Source organism: Strix aluco, chromosome 1, assembly GCF_031877795.1.
Source record: "Strix aluco isolate bStrAlu1 chromosome 1, bStrAlu1.hap1, whole genome shotgun sequence".
Taxonomy (NCBI): Eukaryota; Metazoa; Chordata; class Aves; order Strigiformes; family Strigidae; genus Strix; species Strix aluco.
In genome coordinates this window covers 93327993-93352239 of record NC_133931.1, presented here as the reverse complement: position 1 = coordinate 93352239, position 24247 = coordinate 93327993, and the positions used below count along the sequence as shown (strand labels likewise).

General features: G+C 37.1%; 1 protein-coding gene across 2 annotated transcripts in view; it reads right to left on the bottom strand.

The window, feature by feature from the left end:
* Window positions 1-387: 387 nt before the first annotated feature.
* EXOC2 (exocyst complex component 2) overlaps window positions 388-24247 on the bottom strand; it is a 132464-nt gene continuing 108604 nt past the window's right edge. For both annotated transcript variants that reach the window (XM_074827126.1, XM_074827136.1), the window contains 5 exons: window positions 11942-11997; window positions 8691-8813; window positions 6272-6333; window positions 4403-4462; window positions 388-2158 (listed from right to left, as the gene is read on the bottom strand). In XM_074827126.1, the coding sequence (XP_074683227.1) occupies window positions 2065-2158; window positions 4403-4462; window positions 6272-6333; window positions 8691-8813; window positions 11942-11997 (395 nt within the window). In that variant the 3' untranslated portion in view covers window positions 388-2064. The remainder of the gene's footprint in view (window positions 2159-4402; window positions 4463-6271; window positions 6334-8690; window positions 8814-11941; window positions 11998-24247) is intronic.

The window sequence follows — 24247 nt, the reverse complement described above, 5'->3', positions numbered from 1 at the left end:
CCTGTTGTGGCATGATGCTCACTGACTTCCTTAATGCCACCAAGTGGATTTATTGAAATGTATTGACTGTGAGCATTTATTTCATATCAGGATGAATTCAAGTAATATTTTGATCCCTTACACATTATTCTCTTGTTTGCTCTCAATGACATGTTCTGAAGTGTTACCTGAGAAAGGCAACTAAACACAAACATCTGATTTCAGGTTTTAAAGATGAGCAACAAGCTGTTGTAACAGAAGATGAGTAAGAGAAAGATGTTACAACAGAGACGACTGAATATATATTAATCTGGTACAGATGATAAAATGTTTTCAATACATATAAATGTAGAAAATGTAGACTAGCTAAATTTACATTTCTTGGAAAGTGAGGAATTCAGAAAGAGCTTATGACCATCTCTCTTAATATTTTATTATTCTGAAGCAAAATCCTTTACAGATTGAGCTAACTGGATGACTGTTTCAGTTAATACCAGCAGATGAGACTGTGACCAGCTTAAAATGAACAACATTTAACAAAACTTTGCTCCAGGTGTTTTAACAATTTTCCCTGAAAGCCAATAGTGACATAGATTTGAAGTTTCAAGCTTCCATTCAACATGCTACTACTACTACACACAATTTTTTTACGAGTAAATACATGTGCATCAAACTGTTGCTTCAGTATTTCATGTTACAGGAACTGTACACTATTTTTAAAGCACATAACTGAACTGGCAAAAGAAAAAAGCTGCCATTAAAAAATTGTTTGAAAACTCAGTGCACTGTTTCTGAAAAGTCCCACTCAAAGTGACTGTAAATACAGAAAGAATACATTACTACAGAAAGTAATACATTATTACTGCATGACTTACTTGCAAGTCATGATTTCTGTTATAAAGTTAAACCCACTCCTCACCCCCCAAAACAAGGCCATTTTCTATCAGTTGCTCTATATTATTGCTTCCTGCATCTTATATCAAGTCCCAAAATGAAAGTCAGTGTCACATCTTCCCTGTTGGGAAGATGGTTCTTGACATTTGTGTAACTATATCTTAATGGCAGCAAAGTTGTTCTTTCCTCCAGAATCCCTATTCCCCTCCGCACAAATTCAACAACTGGTGGTGAAAAGAGGACTGACTGACAAGAGGGAAGAGGAAGACAGTGGTAGTAAGCCTGTAAGAACAAGGAAAGACAATAAGAAGGAAGCAGCAAAACCGATGACATATTGTGCTCCTCTTTACTTCTGACTATGCGAGAGGCTATTAACTATTCTGCTCCATAACACCAAAGAACATTTCATTTGAACACTTTTTAAAAATACTTCTACTAATCTTATAAACTTGAAGCGCTTTTCTGTTAATTGCCAGTAAAAGGAGAGCTTACTACAAATGTGAATGTTACCATCAATATTCCAACAGAAGGGAGAAATTTGTTTAATTAAAAAAGTAGAAAGAAAATAAAAGCCTCCCAAGAAATCAGACTTAGAACCACTAAAACTGTAGATGATAGCAGAAAAAAAAGTGATAATTATTAAATGCAAAAGAAGCAGTGTCTTTCTCCATATTGTATCTGAACACTTATTAGTCAGCTGTACATAGTAATGTTTATTACATACTTCTCAGTAGTTTATAGAAGTTGAGTCTTCCAGTCACTCACTTTCTAGATGTACAGGGATACTGATGTAACAGATCAATACACTGATCAACATGAGTAATACTCAAATTTAAGGTGACATTTGCTAAAAATACCTTTCAATATATTTTTAACAGATGAAACAGATTGCAGCACACCAATGAATATTTCTTCATGAACATACAGCTGAGTGTATATAAACAAAACTGGCTTAATCCTTTCCACAGAATGCGATACAGTAGAGAGAAAATCATTTTATCAAGGTATTTATGACCAGAAGTCTCACTCAGCAGGATACCTCATACCATTACTCAGAGTTGTATCTCACAATTTCTTTTTCAGTGAAATTTCTTTTGTTTTCTTCAGGGTCTTCAAAGGAACACAAGTAGAGAAAAAACGGGTGACATTTAAGCACGTTTGTCTTTGCAGTTGCCTGCATTGTGTCATTGTCTATGTTTTCATCATTGCTGACGAAGAAGCTTGAAAACAGGTCAGCTGCAAGTGCATGCTGCTTTTAAATTTGTTTAGTAACTCTTCTAGTAACCTGTAAAAAGAAAACAGTTACAACTTTGGCAGATTCTGAAAAGGGAACAATTGCCAAAAGTTTGGGCTACTCTGTCTGTGACTTCAAGTACATTGTCTGCTTAAATAACAGGTCTAAAATTTGATCTATTCAAATATCTGAATACTACAGATATTTAAAAGTATACCAATATGTCAGGATGATCTGTGGCCAGAGGAGGACTTAGCCACAGAGATTTTATCAAGGTGATAAAATAGCCCTTTATATAGCTTTCCTTCCAGATAAAGATCATCATCTTGAGAGAAACATACTTGCAAAACAATGACAAAAGGACTGGTAGAGCACGCTGTAAGATACTTCTGAAACAAAAATCCAGGAACTGCCAGACTATGTACCATAAAAGCAGTATACCTTATCAAGGCTATGGCCTTCGCGCGCAGCTGAATTGTGAATTTCAGTTCTCAGACTTGTTTTTGGAAGGTCTTTCATTGATTTCTCTTAAGCATCATGGTTGTCATGACGGTATGACTGTTCTAGGAGAAACACTGGCAACCATGTGTTTTTGTCCTTCTTAGATAACAAACTCTGTATGAGTTCATTTTGGAGCATAACAATGGTTTGTTTACATCTACGTATCTGCCAAGAAGGTACTTGGTGCAGTGGATAAAATTTATTATATTCTACAAACTACAGGTATAGGACCAAGGGTGCTGATGGCTCTGTTGTAGGAGATATTTATTGTTAACAGCGGAGATTCATTATGAAGTTTCACAGTCTTGCACGTGTGTGTTATTTTTCCCATCTTCTAGGGAAGAATGTGTTCTCTGAACTTTTTGCTCTATTTCAAAAACAAGCTAGATAGGGCAGACTTGTATCACCTCAACTGTTTGGCAAGCTGTGATTATTCAACAGCCAGTAACAGATGAAATTATACTGTATGTTAAAAAAACCCAAACCCAAGAACAACAACTTGAACCACAAAATCAGGATCTGCTTCTTCAGCAGGTCCTCTGGAAGATGACTATGGCCACATTCACAATTTAGTATCATAGTAAATACTGTGAATGAACAGAAATTAACAAGTCTAAATCAGTGCACAGATGTGTTTTATTTTACACAAACACATGTAGATTACAGTGAGCTGCCTAGAACAATGACAATTATGGTGTAATGACCTGGGAAACAGAACAAGTTTTGCACTGTCTAGGGCTCAGAACTCTGAGGCAGATGTAAAAATGATGCAGTTCTTGATTCACATCTGTTCCATGAAGCTCAAATGCTTGTGACTAAGTAAAAAAAAAAAAAAAAAAAATCACTTCTACAGGTGTTTCGGAAAGTCTGAGTTGAAAGAACTCTCCTTACTCAAAACTGATTCTTATCTTTAATAAAGCATAAGAGCTAAGTAAGGCAAGGAGGTATCTTGAGACTTGTTGTGGCTAGAGAGGAGTAGGTCTGAATAAATAGACAGGACATCTGGAAGAAGGCACTGTCTGCAGACCACGGGCTGCACAAACAGTCTCTTCATGTGTCTACAAAATATTCTAAATTCTGTTTAGTGCAAACTGATTTGATGCAGTTCAGTTCCTGAAAGTACCATAATACCAATTGCAAGTTCAAAACATCTATACTTATACAAATATACTCATTACAAATCCATCCTAGTTTTACCACACTGTTCTTTATTAAGCTACGCTTGTAAAACAGACTACCAAATACTAGGTTGGATGCAGCAAAGCAGCTTGGTTGTCAAAGGTTGCTATGGTGGGGAAGGAGGAACCCAAAACTACTCCTCCTGATGTTCAGAATGACCAACAGACCCTGCTTATTTGTTTTTAAAATGAAACAGGCCAGTTTTGAGAGTTCTCCATATATCAGCTGGCAAAAGCTTGGAGTTTGGTCCTTGGCCTTTTTTTTTTTTGCTGCTGCTAGATTCAGTAAGACAACGGACCTCACAGAAACTTTAAGATTAACAAGGAAGGTTAAAATAGACTGAAATTACAAAATAAACACAAAGCTACATTGAACTGATAAGAGCAGGATGGGCAAGAGGGATGTGCCACAAAGCCATCAGCTCTTCTGTGTAATTTAATAGGCCATGATGAACAAGGACTTAGCTTATTCTTAACCCTGTCCAAAGAGGCTTCTGCTCTTCAGAAGGGTCAAATACAGTGAACATTAACCCTCTTATAACAAAGTTCTTAGAGAAGAGTAAAAAGCAATGGCTCCAGAGATCAGAAAGGAGACAAGAAGGTGCATTATACTCACTTTTTGTCAGTTCCACTTGAGAGCTGAGGCAAGGCTTCCAAAGCTTGCTTAAAGCTTGAGCTGCAAGGAAAACAAGAATACTCCTATTCCACTGGTACAAGTCTCAGCATTCAGTTTCTCTCTATAAATTCCATGGATATATGCGATATTTTATCCATTCTTATTTCAATAAATAGACAAAATATTAACTTGAGACCTGACATTCATGTGCAAATTGAACATAAAGCGATCATGGGTTCAAGCAGGTCTGTTGACACTCCTAATCAACAGGAAATGTTAAATCAGCAGCCCATTTAGGACTGTGCTTAACATCCTGGACTCTTCAAGAATTACAGATAATTGCCAGCCTGCCTTCTGCCTCAAACTAAGTGACCATCAGAGCATGCAGCACAGATAAAACACTGATTTTGGCTTTCTGTGCTCAGTAGACAGGTCACTGCATTCTCCCCTACAGAGATAATTACAGTAGGTTTGCATTGAGGTAACAGATTCATAGAATAATTTAGGTTGTAAGGGACTGCTGGAGGTCTTCAGGTCCAATCCCCCTCTTAAAGTAGGGGCAACTTCGAGGTTAGAGGAGGTTTCTTGGGGCATTATCCAGTCAAGTTCTGAGTAACTCCAAAGATGGGGTTTCCACCCCTCTCTGGGCAATGGATGTGGAAGAGAAGTGCAGGGAACAATGCAGGACCTGCACAATAGGTATAATCTTGTCAGCAAAAGATCAGTATGATGACTTGTGGCAGCTACTGCTAGTGACAAGTCCAGGAACAAACAGTCATCTATGAAGCTCCAGCTTCCAGGGTTCACTGTGCTTTGCCCCTATGCTGGTTAGAGGCAATGCCACTTCCATTTTACCCAGTTTGAGCCAGTGCCAAGTAGTTTTCATTTAGAGGTTGTCATCACTATCAGACATGAAAATAGTCTTTTGAAATGGAATGCAGTGACACCATAGGATACTATTTATGAAACTATGAGGACATATTAGGCCCTCAAGCCCTGCAGTGTCTCCTAAAAGATGTTGATTAGCTAAGATGACCAAATTGCCACCTGTGGGAACATGTGATGTCAATCCTAACAGAAGTGTAGGTAATTAATATAATGAATGAACCTGCTCATATCCAATCCCCAACATAATCACCCAGAAATTTCAATCAATCAGCTTTACTCAAAACTGCTGACAGCTATCATAATCTGTTTTTACATGCCTTGACTGCATCAACCACTGATGCTGCTAATGCTTTTCTTTCTCCCTTTATATTAATGTGTGAGTGTGTCCCACACTATTTATCTTTGGTCTTGGACCTCACTGAGAAATGATAAAATTGCTGAAAGCCTTTTGAAGGCTTTCATTCTAAGAGACAATGTGAAGCTGAGTTCACTTTCCCTGATTAGGTGTGTGGAGCAGGAGTAGGGTATTGTACAAGCTTGTGAAGAGCCATAATTCTCCATATCCCTGTAAGGGGATCCTGCTAGTGTCCAGTTCTGTAGCCTCTCTGACGTGTCTGGCAGGTTCTTTGCCATGTGCTTTGTGAGACTGCTGTGAAAAACTGCATAAAATTCAGTGACATCTGCTTTTGTCTTGCTTTAGCATCATTTTCCTCAGCAAGCTGTACTTTTTTTTTTTTAATGTTTTTTGGAGTGGCTAATACTAGTTTGTGTCTAAATATTCAAGTAAAAAACAAAAAAAAGTAATTATTTTCTTTCACCTGATAAAACTTTGCTAGTAATCTGTTTTTCGTATATTTACCTAGTATATCACATATTCTATTTGAAGCAAAATTTCTTAATCCTTAATTGACATCATGTGCTTTTGCACGTTTACCAAGGATTCCATTACATTGAAAAAACAGACATTACAGTACATCTTACTTGCTTTCAGGTGTTAGGTATATGGCCACAGTATCTCTCAACGCACAGATTTCAAGTCTTGCCTAAAGACAAAAATACAGATATTGAAACAATGACACAGTGTCCTTTCATCAAGCGAATACCAGTATCCCAAAGTTTCGTCTTTTTTAGAGGCAAATATTATTGCACACTGCAGTTGTAAGCACCCTTGTCTTTTAACAGTCTGTTTCCTGTATTTTGTGTTGCCATGCTGTTATGTCAGGAGACCACTAAAAGGAACAACTTCATACTTTTGATTCAAGTCAAACTGTTTGTACGGTCACTATGCAGCAGTCTAAAGACATTCGTTTGTCTCTCAGTACCAGTAATAAATCTTCAATTCTGTTCCATCTTTTCTGTACTGTGACAGAAAGATAGAAGGATGCAACCTTAATTTGTTTTTGTTGGTTTTTTTTGTTTTGTTTTGTTTTTAAAAATTAAATACAGTGAGCTTAACTTCTCACAGCATGGCTTGGCCAGGGAGGAAGGAAACACAAGAGTACAAAAATCTGTCAATACACATTTTATTCTTGGTTTTCCTGTTGAATTTATTTTTTTCCATCAGATGAGGAAGTAGAATGGTTGTGCTCTGCTTCTTGTCTGGCACCTGGTGGGCACACAAGCTTGGGGATTTTAATCCTGCACTCTACTGTGTGTCTAGGCATTAATTTTTACCTAGGAAAACTATGGTGGAAAATGAACTCAAAAGATTAAACAATTTTCACAGATTGTCCTTTAGGCTTTGAAAAGCAATCATTATCATCACAGGTTTTATACGAAATAGAAACATTCTGCACGTGACCAATACTTTAAGTAATTTAATTAAAAAATATAAAGTGAACTTCATCCAAATTCATATTCCATTCTTGTTCATCATAAACATAAAATTTAATCCTCTTCGCCATTACTGAAACTGATCTACATTTAGACCCAACTAACATGACATTAATCTTCTGAAACAAAACTTTTTATAATGCAACACAGACATCTAATTCTAGTTCTAATGAAAGGCTTTGGTTTTCCCCTCATCTCTCCCCTAGGTAGTAAGCCAGCTGAGATTTATGTTTTTTTAATGTCAGAACTTTCTGGCACAAAAGACGACATAGCCACCCACCAATTTTATACTCATAAGAAATGCTCTTCTTGTCACAGAATGTTTCACCTCTTTTTGTATGGTGCTCCAAGCTGAACAGTCTTGGACTTTTTGAAGTCCTACACATAAGATTCTGGTGTCTTACCTACATTTTAGGGGGTAGCAGCACCGATGGGGAAGGGTCACAGTGAGGAAGCGTCACATTAGTACCATAGCCTAAATAAACATGGCGGAAGGGCAAACCCTGCAAAACTATGGGTCATGGGATATGGGAATATAGATTCAGGTTTCTCTTTAGGAATGGGTATTTTTTGATCAGTCTAACTGGGCTCAGATCACACTCACACCGCTACTGTCTGCCAGACAGGATTTTCTACGTTCAGAGGAACAGAAAAAGACCATGAGTGACAACTTTAAAACAGGGAGAGAGAACACTTTCAATTATGGGTTTAGGCAGCAAGTTCAAATGGTGGGTTGTCTAGTCAAACAAAAATTATATATGGATAGCTTTGTTGGTGTTCATTGATTTGGTTTTAAATAGGCAGTCAATCTTATTTGGCTGTGATCTTCCTACATGAATTCTCTGTCCAATGCAATTACTACCAGCAACTGGAAAACAAGGCTTGCAATTGGATAATTATTTTCTCACCATAACGCAAGAATGCTGTCATGTACAATGAAAACTGGGAGTTTGCTGCTCTTGCCTGTTACAGCCATAGCAATCATTGACTCAAAGGGATTTTTTCTAAAAAGGATTTTTTTCTTAGAGTCCTTTAAAACTTATCCAAAAGCAAGTACAGCTACCAACCCAGTCATATATGTAGAAGGCAGTCTAAGCTTATCTGTTCTAGCCTTGCTGCAACAAAGTGCTAATGCAGAAATAGTGTGAGACAAGTGACTAGTTTTGCAAAGACTTGCAAGATCCTACCACATCGTATTTTCAAGATTTTAAAATTTCAAAGTATCACAAAATTGTTTTTTCTTTTAAAGTAATTTTTTTGATGACAGGCCAATGACAGTATTTAACAACATTTCAAACAGATACCATTATGATGCTTTTTATCTCTTAGGATATAGGTAACCTTTTATGCACTCAGACACAAAGACAATACTAAAACATAATCAAACCCAAGAACCAGTATCCCAAAGGATATGTATCCATAAATCTGAAATAGGTTGTATACTAATCCTTTTTATCTCCTTGCTTTCACTGCTCCAATAAATCCAACAAATACACAGATTATACCTCTCTCTGTTATTTTCAGTTTTCTAGAGTTAGATGTTTGACAGTACAAAGCATTCAGGTACCTGTAAAGCTCCATTTTTGCTGAAGGATGAAACACACTGCATCAGTCGACTCAATTCTTCAGAGACTGCTTCTACAACCCTTGACATTACCCGAGGAACTAAGTCTTTGGAAATGGTAAACACCTGATTTTTATGAATGAAGAATCATGAGCACAATAGCTATATTAACAGAAATATTTTCTACAGTAACATTTTAGTAAAAAGCATTAAACACTTTGATTGAAAGGACCACTTCATTTTTATCAATGGACAAAAAACCAAAATTCAAAACCAAGTGGGACATGAAGGATTTCTTTTGATGCTTGCCCCGTGCTTTGATCAATCACCTCTGTTAACAGCAACGTTAGCTATATGATATGTGATAATGACAGATTTCTTGCAATGCCTAAAATTAGCTAGACTTCAAAATATGTGCTCTCAGCTGATGGATGCAGGTAGTCAGGTGGCTTTATGTAGACTGCTGTTTTGTAGATAGCACCTTTATTCAGGGTTGTGTGACTGACTAACCCAATTACACAATCAGCCACTTTTTACCCACATATTTTGCTATTTCTTCTAGAATCTTTTATATTTGAACACTGTCAAATGGCTAGTGTCTTTATGCTCTGTGGCAGAGATAAGCCTTTGAAAGGATTTGAGAGTATGGTGGCATAATGGATTTTCTTTTAGATTCTTCTATCGCTGCCATTTATCAGTTCCCTGGCAAAAACACTACACCTTACTGTTTTTTCCACGCATCAAGACCATTTTTTAACTGCTTATTTGTATAACTTTTTAAAGTGGTACTTGGATCCTCCATTTGAGGTTCAGAATAGCAACTGCAACACAACAGCAACACAAAAATAAACATTAGATCTATGCCTGAAGGAAAGTGTGAAGAAACCAATCTTCCTTAAAGGGAGCTTTAAGGAAGCGAGAAATTGTTGGTGAATTGAAAAAAAAAATTTTCTACACAAAATTGGAGAAAATGCAGGCCAAGAGGTTGGAATACAGGAGGAAGTGAGATTATAGGTTAGACAGACCAAACTTGTGTCAAGACTTAAAGGTGATGAAAAAGCTGCACTAAACCTGTGCAGGGTTGGGGGAGATGATGACACAAGGAACTGAAGATGACATGACTGGAATGGTGCAAGAAGTCAAATTAACTGCATAGTTTTTAAACACTTTCTTCCCCCAATCTCTGCTTTAAAATGATCTAAAAAATTAAAAGTAGTGGAATGATTTATTGCTAGAATACCTTTGCTTTATGTGAAGTTTAGATCTCATGTCTGACAAGGCAATGTAGTAATTGACAGAAGATATTCATGTGTGCAAAAGTAAGGGGTGTGTGCGTGTGGACAGAATGCAAGATTCCTACAGTTTTCAGTGATTTAAGTAATGATTTATGTATCAGGGATCCCATAAAGCCAACCATTCCAAAATGCAGGTCTGCACCATAGGCTAAGTACACTGACCACAGCTATCAGCTGTTATCATTGCTAATTCAAACATGCAGCCTGTTTTAACACACAAAAGCTAAGTGACATACTTAGCTGTATGGTAAGAAATAAAAAAAAACCCAACCAGTAATGATTTGGGAAGGTGTCAACTTATTCAGAAGCAAATATTGCTGAGCAATTCAACACAAACATACCAGGAACACACCAAAAAAATCTTCTACTGAGAAGAGAATAAGATGTGCCCACAATGAGCACTCTTGAAGTTACTATACAGAATCCAGGAAAAAAAATTCTTAGCAATGGTGAATCATCACAAATTTGCAATAAGAAGCCCTTATTCTGATTTCACTTAAATTTGAATTCAAAGGTAGAGAAATAATTTTCTTTCCTCTTCAGTCCATGCTCGCTGTTCAGCTGATAGTTAATTTTTGCTGTTTCAAACTACAGAAACTTGCAGCCTTGCTAAAAACTTAAATCTGACCCAGCTTACAGAATTTCACCAGAGAATAGTGGAAATGGGAGTTTCATCTTGACACGTTTCATATTTCTGTAATATTTCATATCTAGAAATTTATAAGGCGAGACTATTTGGGCTGAAATCAGCATGTGTCTCAATGAAGTCAGCAAGGCAGTGCACCTTTCTGCTTCAGCAGTTTGATAAGTATGCATGTTTACAGGATTAGCTCAATAAGTCACAAATGCCTTTGATTTTTTTTAAAGCAAAACCTCTCATTTTCATTTTTATTAATTTCCATTACACTGAAAAGCAACATAAAAAATTAACGTCATGTTGGTATATATTTTTGATATTGCTTATTCCCTCATTTGGAAGCATTTGGTAAAATGAGCAATGCTTCTGTGAAAACTGCTATAAGTAAATACTGAAATTGAGTAAGAAATATTGCAAGTGATATTTAAAGTTTCTGAAAAATATTTTAATTTATATGAATCCTTGTAATTTAAGGGGGAATAAAATAAACAAAAACCTCAAGTGAAACTCAGATTTTAAGTAGATGGAAAAGGCAGAGCAGCCATACTTGTGGTATATTTTGAAAGGGAAGAGTGATATTATTACCAATGCTTGTACCAGGAGCAATAGTAATCTGATAACACTCTTGATGATTAGAAGGAAGGAGGATGTAGAACAGAGGCTGTGATTTAAAGGACTATAGAAAATTCCTGCATATTATTTCAAAAGGCCAAATAACTGTAGCTCTGCAAGCATATTATTTTAATAATAATATTTTAATTTTAATATGCACTCCCTATCATAAGCCATTACCTACCTAAGTATTTCAAACACAATTTGTGCTGTACAGAGACTATAAAACTTTCGGGTTTTAGGTTTCCATCTTTTATCCTGTATACAAGAATGACATATATTGCCTTTTCACTCCAAGTGGCATATGTTGAACATTTCTTCCAAAGTGAAGCACAAGCTCATTTTCCTATGTTGTGGAAAATGATCAGAGAAAGTGAGCATCATCTCTCTCTCTCTTTTTAATCTGCATGAAAAGGGAAGAATTGAGCTTTAGACTTTGGCTTTCCTCTTCATCAGACAGCGGAAACAAAAAGGTGTAATGGAGTGTTACGGAGGATAAACAGGAACTGTTCATCTCCTCCTGCCCTTAAAAAAGTTAGCAGTTGCATAATTGGTCGGCTAAACCTAACCCAAAGCACTTAGATCTGTAATGAGGACACTTCAACAGAGGTATAGTTTTCATGGGTGATGAAAGCCAGGATTTACCATGCAAAGTACACTGAAACTGTTTATATCAATGAAAGCATGAAAAAATCTGAAGTTTTTCTCACCTCTGCATGCACAGCAATGATATTCACTAAGGCTTCTTTCAAATAGTTTCTGACACCTGAAACAAAACAAACAGCACAATTAATTACTTTCATTCTGTTGTCTCAAAGCCATAATATTCTACTGTTCAGTACTGTACTTTTTCTTTTCATTCTTTCACTAAGACTTTTGCAATCAGAGGCAGAAAGAGAAAGTTCCATAGCCACACCAACAGTCTATTTCCTTTTTCAAATCAAATGGAGAAAGGCACATTTCCTTACAGCAGAAGGTTAAAAAAGCCAGCAGGTTCCTGTTTCAGTATTCTTCTTCTCCTCTGGCAACCTAATTTCACCAACTTTGCAATTTAATAAAACCTAGCATTACTAAAAAATAAATTCTGAATGTCTTCCTAGAATATGCATACCATGGCACAGAACATGCACTACAACTTAGTAAATTCTATAGAAACAGAGAAGGCAGGGGGTATTGTTTGTACAAGTCTTCAAGAAGATCATACTACATTATCAGCTTCTCTGACTGTAAATTATTATTATAGATAGAAATAGCAAGGACTCTTATTTCTGTGAAAGTGGTTCAGAAGATATTACTCATAGTAGAAATTTCCTCTTCGGGAGGGTGGAGAAGTCAAATAAGCATTTTCTTTACCAAGCATATGAAATGTTTGTCAACTTATACTAAAAAGGAAATTCTAACCAGAAGGACATCCAGCAGGGTAAGCTTCAGTTATTACAGGCTCTTAGTCCCCTACGCTGCTGTAATTCTGGAGTAGCTTCCCAGACCTGGACTCCAGTTGTGTAAGATCTAAAATAGGCAAAAGTCTAAAATTGCCCCATTTGCTGTTCTGGGCACTTCACTTTGTAGGCAAAGGCAAATTGGAAAGCATTTAATTAAAGTATGTGTAAACGTTGGAAGTACAACACAAAGTAATGAGAGAGGGTTACCGATCCACATAACCTCAACTTCTGATTTCAATTGCTCTAGCATAAATCAGAGAAAGTGCAATGACTCCGTCACTCCCTTCAGTATATTCAATCGACAGTAAAAGATCAGAATCATGGACAAAGACTGGTGAGACCACACACCTCAGAGAACACAGTGTGATGAAGGCTGCTGTTATAAAAGTTACAAAGTGAACCTTTAATCAGTTCATCTTGCTCCACCTTTCCTCAGATAACACTAATGCAGCAACTTAATCCTGCTACAAAAAAATAGCTTTAGAAAGGAGTTAGCTGAGATCAAACTGCATTATTCGATGGGAGAATAGTCTCATGTCTCACAACTGCCATCTCAGTTGTGCCTGTATTTTCTAACCACTGGCCCCACAACTCGCCTCAAGATCTTTCTTACTTAGACAATTATGGACAAACATTTTATAAGAGTAGGACGAAAGGACAACAGGATCCCCTTGTATGAGGTACGAACACTTTCATCGCCTGCAGCTACGCTGCGCGATGTGATGCAGCCTGGAGTTTAGATTGGAGGGTGCTTCCTGGAAGGCATCATGGGTCTCCTGTTGGAAGCAAGGGTGCTTGGGGGAAGTGGAGGGAGAGACATAGCTGAGCTCTGCACCTAGGCCTGTGTATCAAGACAGTCTCTGTTTCAAAATTCATAGAGAAGAGGCAAGCATCAAAGATTTTACTGCTCTCACTAAAAGCAGTTTGGTTTCTAAACATACAAACCAAGATCTTTTTAGAAGGAATGTTCTATTTTCACTTTGGAAGAGATGCAGATGAAAAAGGTAAAGAAAAATACAAGTCTTTTCCCACACATTCCAAAACATCTGTAATGCCTTTTCTTGCTATCTTTATTCTGTTCCTTGAAAAATCTCAGTCACTCTTAATTAAAATAAACCAACAAGTCAAACAGCACAGTATACTAGGTTGCAAGCTTATAATTTTTTTATCTTAGTAATTTTTTTGCAACAAAGAAGGGAGAGAGGAATAGAGCAATACCAGAAATTTTATGAAACTGACTTTTTTTCTCCTCCCCTGTAACCGGCAAAACAAAGTAAGAATGCTACACACCACTACTTGAACCACACCAGAAGATCACAGGTATATGTGGAAATGCAACACCCCCTTCCTTTTTCCTCTTCTATTGTTTTCCTTCTTCTGCTTCACTCTGCCCCAGTTTAAATCCTCTGCAGGCTTCCTATCACAGAGGCCAAAATCTGTATCACGTCCCACAAACAAATACAACTTGAGCAGACACTGAAACGGTGGTATGCAAATCACATCAAGAGGTACAGGGCGAATTTGGGAGCTGGTTTGCAGTACACCTCAGGGTGCAAGGTGTTGATCTTGGTCTGCAAACCTATGCGGTATTCAGCTTTTGGCTGCCTACCAGTGTCATCTTGCAACAGTAGGATCTTTCATGTGGAAACTGTGTTTTTACTTTTGCACAAATGCTGCACAAGATTAAGACTTTGATGGTCTCCCTTCTCTATGGATGCCTGAGCACAGCCAGAGCATGTTCATTAGTCAATCAAAATTTCACTCGTGAACTGAGCAGCGTTTCTTTGCCCCAACTGATTGTTCTCTAATGAAGGATCTCGCTCAAGCCCTGGTACAGCTAGGGAGCCATAATGAAAGTACAGAGAGGGGACTGCAGGGGGCAGGTGAAAACCTGGAAAGTATAGAGATCAAAGTGGGTGGGTTGTGTAACAGGGTGATGTGGTTCCAAGGAAGAATCCTCATTTCCCACCCATCCCATCTAAGCTCCTGAGGTAGTGTGCCTCTTCTCATGCGTTCATGCAACTTGGCTCAGGATAGGAGCTGCTAATGCTGTCTGCTGCCAAGAGCACCCAAGTTAAGCAACTTTTGACTATGCTAGTAAAAGTTGCCTATCAGCCATGTCTGTGGAAACCTTACATAACATATTTCTTAAAGAGTCAGTCACTGAGTTACCATAATCAGGTACTGTTATTTCTACAAGCATGAAATACCAATGTCAGCAACATTAGCACCAGGTGTTAAATACCATTGTCTGGTGGTGCACAGCTAAGATCTAAAACGGTCATTTATGTTTTCTAACTGAAGAACTCAGAATGAATTGACTAAATGGAATTGAGATGGAACCTATGGTAAAAATGAAATGCCAGTAGCTTAGTGCTGCATATTGCTAGCTCATCCCAGCTGTACGATAAAATCGTTAAATCTCAGTGAAAGGGCATAAGCAGACATATTTTATCTTCATCATATAAGGACAAATGGGTGAACTGAGACCTTAAATGAGGTTATTTCTTGCAATCCCAGTAGTTCTAATTAGGTGTTCCTGACCTTTCAAAGCAGGTCTAGTCCTGCTATAATTGCAGGATCAGGGGGCTTAGCACAAGCTCAAGTATTTCCTCAGTTTCTTAGACAGATTTTGCAATTTAAGAGCAGATAATTCGGCACAAACTCTGGAAAGCTATGCAATTTAGAGGCAGTCTGTGTATATGAAACTGTAGTTGCCTTAATTGCAGCACCTAATAGTCTAAAAGACCTTGTATTGGTAAGCTAAACAAAGCAAAGACAGAATGAAGATGCAGTTGTACTCCAAAAATGCCAGTAAGTGGAACCAGACAGGGAGAGAAGGGAGAACTAGCTAAGCTGAAGAACAATACTGACACAAGAAAGAAAGGTATAAATGAATTGACCATCAGTAGAACTTAGACTGGAAATTAAAGATAACAGTGTAACAGGTTTGCTCTGACTATGCTATTAAATATGTGGTGTTGTGACAACCGTTGCTGTCAGGGAGTCAGCTTCTTATCATGAATAGAGCATAAATAAAAAGGGTATTTCCCCCCAGCCCTTCTTTCTGTCTTATTTGTAAAGGGTTTTCATTTTCGCATGTGGAGACAAAACCAAACATATCTGAATGTCAGGACCTGCAGGCATAGTTAAGAACTGTACTATATTTTGAAAAATTACAATTAAAAAATATCCAATTTCTGATTTATATCACTGCACTGTTTGTGGCAGGCTTTGGTGAAGCAAAGTACTACTTTTTTTTGAGTATGATTCACTGGAAACACAAGCAGTGGCATCCAACTGTGAATTTGTTGTGAAATTAATTTCAAAATGAAAAAATTCTGTCTAGAATAGAATTTTTGTGCAGCTTTCTCTATGACTGCTCAGCAGCCCACGCAATTACAGTTTTTTGGGACACCATGCTGCCAGTCCTATTATACAGCACTGAAAGCTAATGCACCATATAACTGTAGGTTGCAACTATTAGGCTAATCAAGTGAAACATAACATTCTTAAGTCTAAAATACCTCTTATTTAGCATACTAAAGCACAAATACAATGCCTTTCCATAGCTTCTGACAGAAATGTGTTAAAGAAAGTCTCAACAAGCCCTTGCAATTTCTCTCAGGAAAATGTTATTATTCTGTTACAGCATAAATGCATTCCACTCCCACTCTATTCTTAACACCAAAAACTCCGACTTGCTGGAATTCTAGCTGCCACTTACAAAGCCCCAGTACTGCTCTAAAGAAAAATGGATGGGAAGACTTAAGACACAAAAATGAAGGACAGTTTCAGCCATCAACTATCACAATGGCTGACAAACTTTAAAATAGCAGCTTCCAATTTTGGGCCCTCCACTGTACTTTTTACTGGTGAGACACCTAACAAGATTATCCATTAAATTTAATTTCTAGTTTACATCACCTATTACTTTTTTTTTTTTTTCTTACAAATTAAATTTGTCAGAAAGTCTACATTTACAAGCAATTTAACCATACTGTAAAGCTGCAGTAAGGATGACTGTGTGAACTATGGGAAAAGCAGAAGGGAAAAAGATTTGTGGTTCTGAGGAGTAACGGAAACTAAACTTCTAGCTTGCCAATGCAGGAGTCATTCAGGAGATCTTCAGATGGCATAGTGCTACCAGTTGTCCCACATGTAGTTCTCAGAGCTATGTTTCCCCTAAGTACTTAGATGACAGCGTTCTACTACGAAACCTCCAAAGTGACTGAATAAGCATGCAGAAGCTGGAACTGCAATACATTATGCGTAATTTTAAGACACAGAGAGGCTACAAAAACTTGCATGCACAAATAGAGCAAAAAATAGAGCAAAAGTCGCACACACAGTAAAACTGAACTCATCGAGATGCTTTTTCTGTGCTAGAAGCCAGTGCAAGTCTTCAAATGTTCCCGGTCCTTCTAGAGTAACTTCATAGAGAGGATATGAGTGTCAAACATTTTTACATCTTCCACAGACTCAAGAGTTCAAACAATGACCTGAAGTTCAGCTAGGACAACTGAAACACACAGGAAATTTTAACCCAGGCAGCTTAGGTTCAACATACTTTAACTGTTGTGAGACTGGAACGTCATTTGAGATGAACAACTGGGAAGCTAACCTTGCTACTGCCTCTCACTAAACCAGCCTTTCACCTTGCCTGTTGTGCAAAAAGGAGGAGGGGAAGATAAAAGCACATAACTGTTTAGAAAAAGCAGGTGGCGTCAGCAGGTGCCTTTGCTCATTGGCAGTAAACCACACGAGACATGAGGATGAGAGGCTATGAAGGGTCAAAAGAAAAAAGTTCTCGGGTAAATTCACAGTCAAATAAAAATCTGGCAGGAACATTAAGAACTGCTGCTCTTATGTGGAAGGGTTAGAAAAGTCATCCACAGGAAGTTCTACAGTCTGACAACTATCACTCAAATTTTTTTTTTTTTTTTTAAAAAAGCAACGAAAGCAAAGGATTCATGAAAGAGGAATGAATGGTTCTTCGTACATTGACCAAGCTGCCAGTCCTGTTTCAAAACTGAGTTGACTGTCTTATTAGAAACCTAAGCTCTGAGGGACTGAAACAGAAATGAGTCTTTGGTAGGCACAGAGCCACCAATTTAGGAAACAACAGAGAGCATTTTGGCCTCTGTAGGAGGCCAGTACTTGCATGGGCAAGTAACTGCTGCTGGTGGTAGCAAAGTTTCTTAGCGCCTCTGAAAAAAGAGCACTAAATTGTGGGCCTTGAGGCTTGAACATGACTTGGTTAGAGCTAGGAAAATTGATGCCTGGGAGTTTGAAATTTCAAATTTTAAACCCATCCAATTGTATGCAATATTTTTACAATTTATTGTTCTGTTTGGGGAGTTATGCCAGGAACAGTCAATCAGTCTGAAAACCTTTTTTTGCCTGATTACTTTTTAATAAAAACTTTCCTCAAAAATAACAACAATTTGGTAATCCAAAGAGATTAGTATTTTTCATACCTAGCTGAACAGCACCAATACTTGACTGTTCCTAGATGTTTCATTTGCTATGCTGATAGCAAATTTAGAGAACAAATAGAAAAAAAAATTGTAATTTCGTCTGCTCTGTTCCAAGGAAGGCACCTGCTTTTTAAATTATTTCATGTATATATTCTTTTCAGTTACATTACACCCTATCGCCAGATTTAACTGAATTGATACTGGAAATATTCACCTCCAAGCTTCAGATATATAGTACCATACTCCACAGCAAGTCACACACAAAGTATTTTGAACTGTATGTCAGTTAACACTCTTGCAGCTCTTCTCTAAATTTTTAATCTGCTATATGAAACTGCTGGAAAAAAAACTGCACACATCTACTGCAAGTCGTTAATCAGTGCTGTGCAGTGCACATTAAAAAAGAAACTAATGAATGGTATCCACAAAGCCATGTAACTTCTTTAAACAGTCTGATTTTAACTGTTAAATTTCCTCTAGGTTCTGGCTGCACTGCAGCTGAAGCAATAGCAGTATTTACCAGCTCTAACTACAGTTATTCTAGCATGATTTCTAGTGTGGTCAGGACATTTTCTCCTCCATGAAACTCATGTTACAAAAGCAAAACTATGGGCTAGCAGGACACCCTGTGGGATGGCAGCCTATTTGTATTTCTGCAGCTCTTGGAAAGGCAGACTGGGCTATGCAATACACCAAGTGAGCACCGTCCTGCCCCACGCAGCCTACTCGGGGATTTCAAGGTTAGATGGATGCCTGCTGACAAACCAAGCTGCCCCACTGCCCAACACACACCACAGAATTTCACTTTTCAATTTAACCTAACCCATAACTTCCGACTAAAATCAAGTAATCTCTTTTTGAAAACTAAAAGTATAAACAGGTAAAACAGAATGGGTGGGAGGGGGAAGAGGCACTAAAAAGTGAAACATTGTCTGAGGTCACAGCAGGTCAGCAGAGTAGTCAGTACTGTCTGCATGCAGAAATTGCTAGAAGAATTTTAAAAAAATAAGTACCTGTGCAGACATGCCTTGGTAAACAAATTTTATTTTAAGAGATCTACAGACTAACTCTAGGTTTCCCATACAGATGGCTGCCTGAACATGATGAAACTCTATCTATCAACTATCTTAACCCAAGAAATGAACGAGAAAGCAGCACAGACTAAAAGTGAAAATTAAAGTGAACACCAAAATACTTTTATTTTTAGTATGCAGCATTCCAAATAAACATGACTTATACCTTACACGTAAAATATTTCAGAGACTCAGGCTACATAACTATGAGGTATGCATAGCAAAAAATGTTTTGCATTATGTTGGTATTGTGAAACTATGTGAAATAAATTTATTTATTGACTCTTTCAGAGCATTTAGCTTGGATTTGAAAAAAACCCACAACAAGCAATTTGGATTTAGAATTAAGCACCCAGGATGACATGAAAGAAGAGGATGTCACCTGCTACCCATGAGGACCAAGAGCATGTCTGAGGCTACATGAAATGTATTTCAATAAAGGTGTTGTCCCCCCAAACTATTTAGAAATCTAACATTTATAATTAGGGAAAATTTAATGTGACTGACAGTCTGTTTAATTCACACTTAGGAATTAAGCAAAGTAATGAAAATTCCATTATGAATGAAAACTTTGCATGTTTCTAGAACAACAAACTGTATTTACCTCATCAGAAAATGCCCTAAATTATTTAATGTTTCTGTAAAATAATTTTAAAAGCTAGCTACTATTTGCAATTACTATAGTGAATACAATACCTCATTTAGAAAAACAGTGTTTTAATTTCCAAGAAGCCTATACCTTTCAAGATAGTCTCCTAACCGTGGAACAGACAGAAACCTAACTTGTTTGCAGACACAAGCCTTTCATGAACTACAGCACTGGTACATGAGTATGTCATGCTATTTTACTGAAGCACCCCCACCCACACAGTGATATCATCTAACCTGACACCTTGCAGATGTTTTAAAAAAAGTAAAAAAAAAAAAGTAGAGATGTGACTTGGAATTTCCCCATGGACATAACAAAGCAGCTCACCTCCACTCTTTACAACAGCACACAGGTTTCTCCCTTCAAAGACGGTTGAAAGGAAATCAGCTTCAAATACTGGTACAACCAGTGGCCTGTCTTCTAAATTAAGGTAGATAGACAAGCCTGCTTGTTTCTTTCTAATTACTAAAAATGTATTTGGTATTACGCTTTGTTGTTTGCCCTGGACAAAAACATTTTTAGAAAACTGTCTGTAGACCTGTTTTTGTTTAGAAAACTGTCTGTAGAGCAGAACACTTATATCTGGCAGTAGCTCTACAAATAGAACTACTCCACCAGGTCATAACCTTTACCACTACTTAAGCAGCTTTTTCAAATTTATTATATTCCTTCTCATTTTGACTCACAAATCATTTTCAAGTTTATTTTAAAAGAAGCTAATCATTAGTAGCTGTCAAAAAACAAATAACAAGCAGTGCAAAGAATGCCTTTCATTTAGTTATTGCTTCTGATTTGCCCAAAGAAAGAAATACGGACACCACCCCTTAAGAGAATGGACATCATTATGTTCAGTAAACTCCTTACTTCATGGCAAGATTTATGCAGTCTGATTAATAACACTATTTTTACTACCTCCAAACATGATTATATGTATATTTTAAAAAAGTATGTGCATAGTATATTAACAAATAAATACAGTCCCATGTAAAAGAAAGGGTAAAATTGGAGGAAAGTAATTATTTAAAACCAGTCTAGAATCAAAGATACAGTGTAGACAGACTTAAATGGATTCATATGATACACCTGAACCAACTGAAATGTCATGCAACAGTTCCAATGTTATTAAAGTGGAAAAAACCCACTTACAGACAGGGACTCCAGAACCTCATTTGAATTCAACCAAGAATGTAAAATTTTTCACTAGGCCACTTCCTGCTATTGCTGGAAACATTCCCTCCTTTAAACGGAGATGGATTTCAAGGTACTGTACTTGGTGTTGTTTTGAGAGTATATTCAGAAGAAAATGTGAACGTGTAGGCAAACTGGAAACTCTCTGGAGAGATTACCCACTTATTTAACCACATTTCCTGTTTTTTAACCCATTTGTCCTAAGTCAGTCCTTAGACTAGTGACAAAAATAGATACAAGTGTGCTATAAATAGCTCATTAGCAGGTCTTTCTTGGTAAAACTGAAAATGTTTTGATAAATCTATTGTTCTTACTAGCTCCACACTAATTAAACTGTGAATCAGATTAATGCTTCCTTGAAATTCTTCTCTGCATAGCTTATGGTAATTATAAATATACAGCGCCTCAGGAATCAGAAAAAAAAAATCATAAGAACTAACAGTGACCTAAAAAATTGCTATTGATAATTGAGATTTAATGAAGAAATTACTGGTAATCTACGTGGGAAAGTGCTTTTACAAAGCACAGTTCTAAAGCAAAGGAGGACAGTGCCCGATAGCTGAGGGTCAGAACCTAGTTAATTATTTTGAGATTTGAAGGACAGAGTGCTACATAGTTGAATTAGTTGCCTTGTTCTTATTTTCAGCCATGAGACTATGTTGATGTAACACAGTGAATATTACTTGAAGGACTTGACACAAGTAGCCACAAAACTACTTTCCAAAAACATTAAACATGAAGGCTTTCAAGACTTAACGTTACTTGTAGTTTTGGAACTATTTTAATTCAAGTAATAGAATTATGTCATGACGTTCAAAGAACCTGAGAGTTTCTGTATTTCCAAGCTCTGGCTTGGAGCAGCAAGAGCTCTAAAGACTGCCAATACTGTGATTTATTTCTTTGTCAGTGCATGAACTTCAGTCTACAAAAGGAGAACACCCAGAGAATAATACTGGTTCTGTGCCCTTGTGCATAGCCCAAACTAAAATGTCTTAAAAAAGAAGCTGCTGAGGCTGTTCTGAACTTTCTGCTATTCCATCCAAACTGCCAGAAGGATCTGAGGGTCAGCTGAAGAAGTCTGCAGTCCAAATACTTGCTGCTTTCTGATCCTTACCACACACATTCAAATCCACTGCTCTTGGGACAGAATATAATCTGCTTTATCGTTAAGAAGATAAGGAGTAAAACCTGCAAAGACCAAAGACTACAACAGGAAATGTGAAGCTCAGTAGTGCTTCACTTGGGAAGAAGAGATGTTTGCTAGCATCTAATACTTAAAAGATGTGCAGGTAGTTAAATGCCAATTTGATATGTATGCATTTTCTCAGGAGAGTTTTGTTAAGAGATGGATTTAACTTTAACTTCTTCCATCAAACACAGTAACAAAGTGTAAAGGGCCTTCTACCAACCCAGGCCTGAAGGTCATGAGCAAAGGATGATGCATACCATACTGAGAATTGAACCATAAACACTCCCCAATTACTTCAGTTATTGCAGAATAAGCCAAATTTCAACCTGTTAATCTGGTAACAAGAAATGTAAATGGCAAAATAGAAAAAAAAAAATCAAATCCCTCTAAACCAAACAAAAACCCTGTGCACTGATGTAAAAAAAAAAAAATCTACTTTGGAGATCAGTCATCCATACCTCTTTCTCTAAGCATACACAGGGATCAGCTCACCCAAATCACCACTTGTAAACAGAAAAATGCATCAATGACCCTTGGCTGAGACCAGTACTTGAGATATATGACCCAGAGAAACTTGTCTTTTTGATGTTGTCATTTAAGTATTAATAGCATTGTCTGTAACAACAGTTACAGCCATTAAATGGTGCTCTACATGCACAGTGGCTGTAACCCATGCATGCAAACTTGAGACAGTAAAAATACACTTCACAGCCAACAGTGTGCTGCCCTACAGATTTAACAGCACCTAAAAAAAAAAAAAATCTTACTATTTCTATTGCAGCGTTAACAGTGTTGGGGCTGTTGAGTCTTTTTTTTTGATTGAATGTAAGTGGCTATATATGTTTGACTTAAGGGGAAACCCAACAGTATCTAAATATCTAAATTATGATTATTTAAGTACCTGGTTTGAGGTAATGAAAAAGAAAATTGCACTACAAAAAAAGACATTTCACCCAACTACAGCATAACATGTACTATCCAAAACAAAACCATTGTTCTCCCTGAGTGGGAAAAACAGGTTCTGAAGAATGAAATTTATGTATGAGATTCTTCGATATAACAAATCCTCCTTCTTGCATGAAAATGAATACATCTAAGCATGCCTCAGTATTACTTGAACTTTTTCTACCAGTAATCCATTAGGATGACTTCCTAAGCAAATAGTGTTTCATTCTCCCCAAGGAAAATTTCTTACATTTTTTAACAAATTCCCTCCCTCTGCCTCCCATTATTTTCAGCATACAATAGTCAGAGCATTATGTATATAAGTTCTATTATCACCAAATTTCCACTGTAAGAACAATTTTTATGCTTAAGAATTTTCTTTTGATAAGGCAGAGAGTGTTAATAAGTAAGGTGTTGAAAAATCAACAGGGCACACATGTTTCTGGTATGACTAAGTTCCCATTGATTTTAGCAGTTTTTAAGGCAGGATTGAGATCCTTCTGTGTATATCCATACCAGGAAATCTGGCAGAGTGGGAATTTAATGGCTGTTTTCTGGCTGCAGAACATTCTTAAGTTTCCCGTGTCTGTGAGCAAGAGAAACACTGAGTGCAAGACACAATATTGCATGTAAGAGGGGATGGACTGCTTAGTGTGTGTATATATATATGTATTTGATATATACTGGACATATTTTCAAAAAAGCCATCTGCATCAACAGTTTTCTCATTAAAGCTAGAGCACACTGACCAAAACTGCTCTGCTGCTTAAAAGGTTTTTTGGTTTTTTTTTTTTTCATATCTCAGAAAAATAGAGAAACTGTGGAACAAAGCAGCTGGTAGGTGGTGAACATACTAGAGTATTATCATCTTGTAAAACTAGTACCTACATTCTTCTGAAGCCTGGTACTCATACTGTTTTCAGTAGTATACCCTGTTTGTCATTTACCTAAGCATTTTCCAAATTCTTCACAAGTAAGCCACTTAGGAAAAAAAGCAACCAATTGTACCTCTTCACTTCACAATTTGACATAGGCTTCCAAAACTCCTCA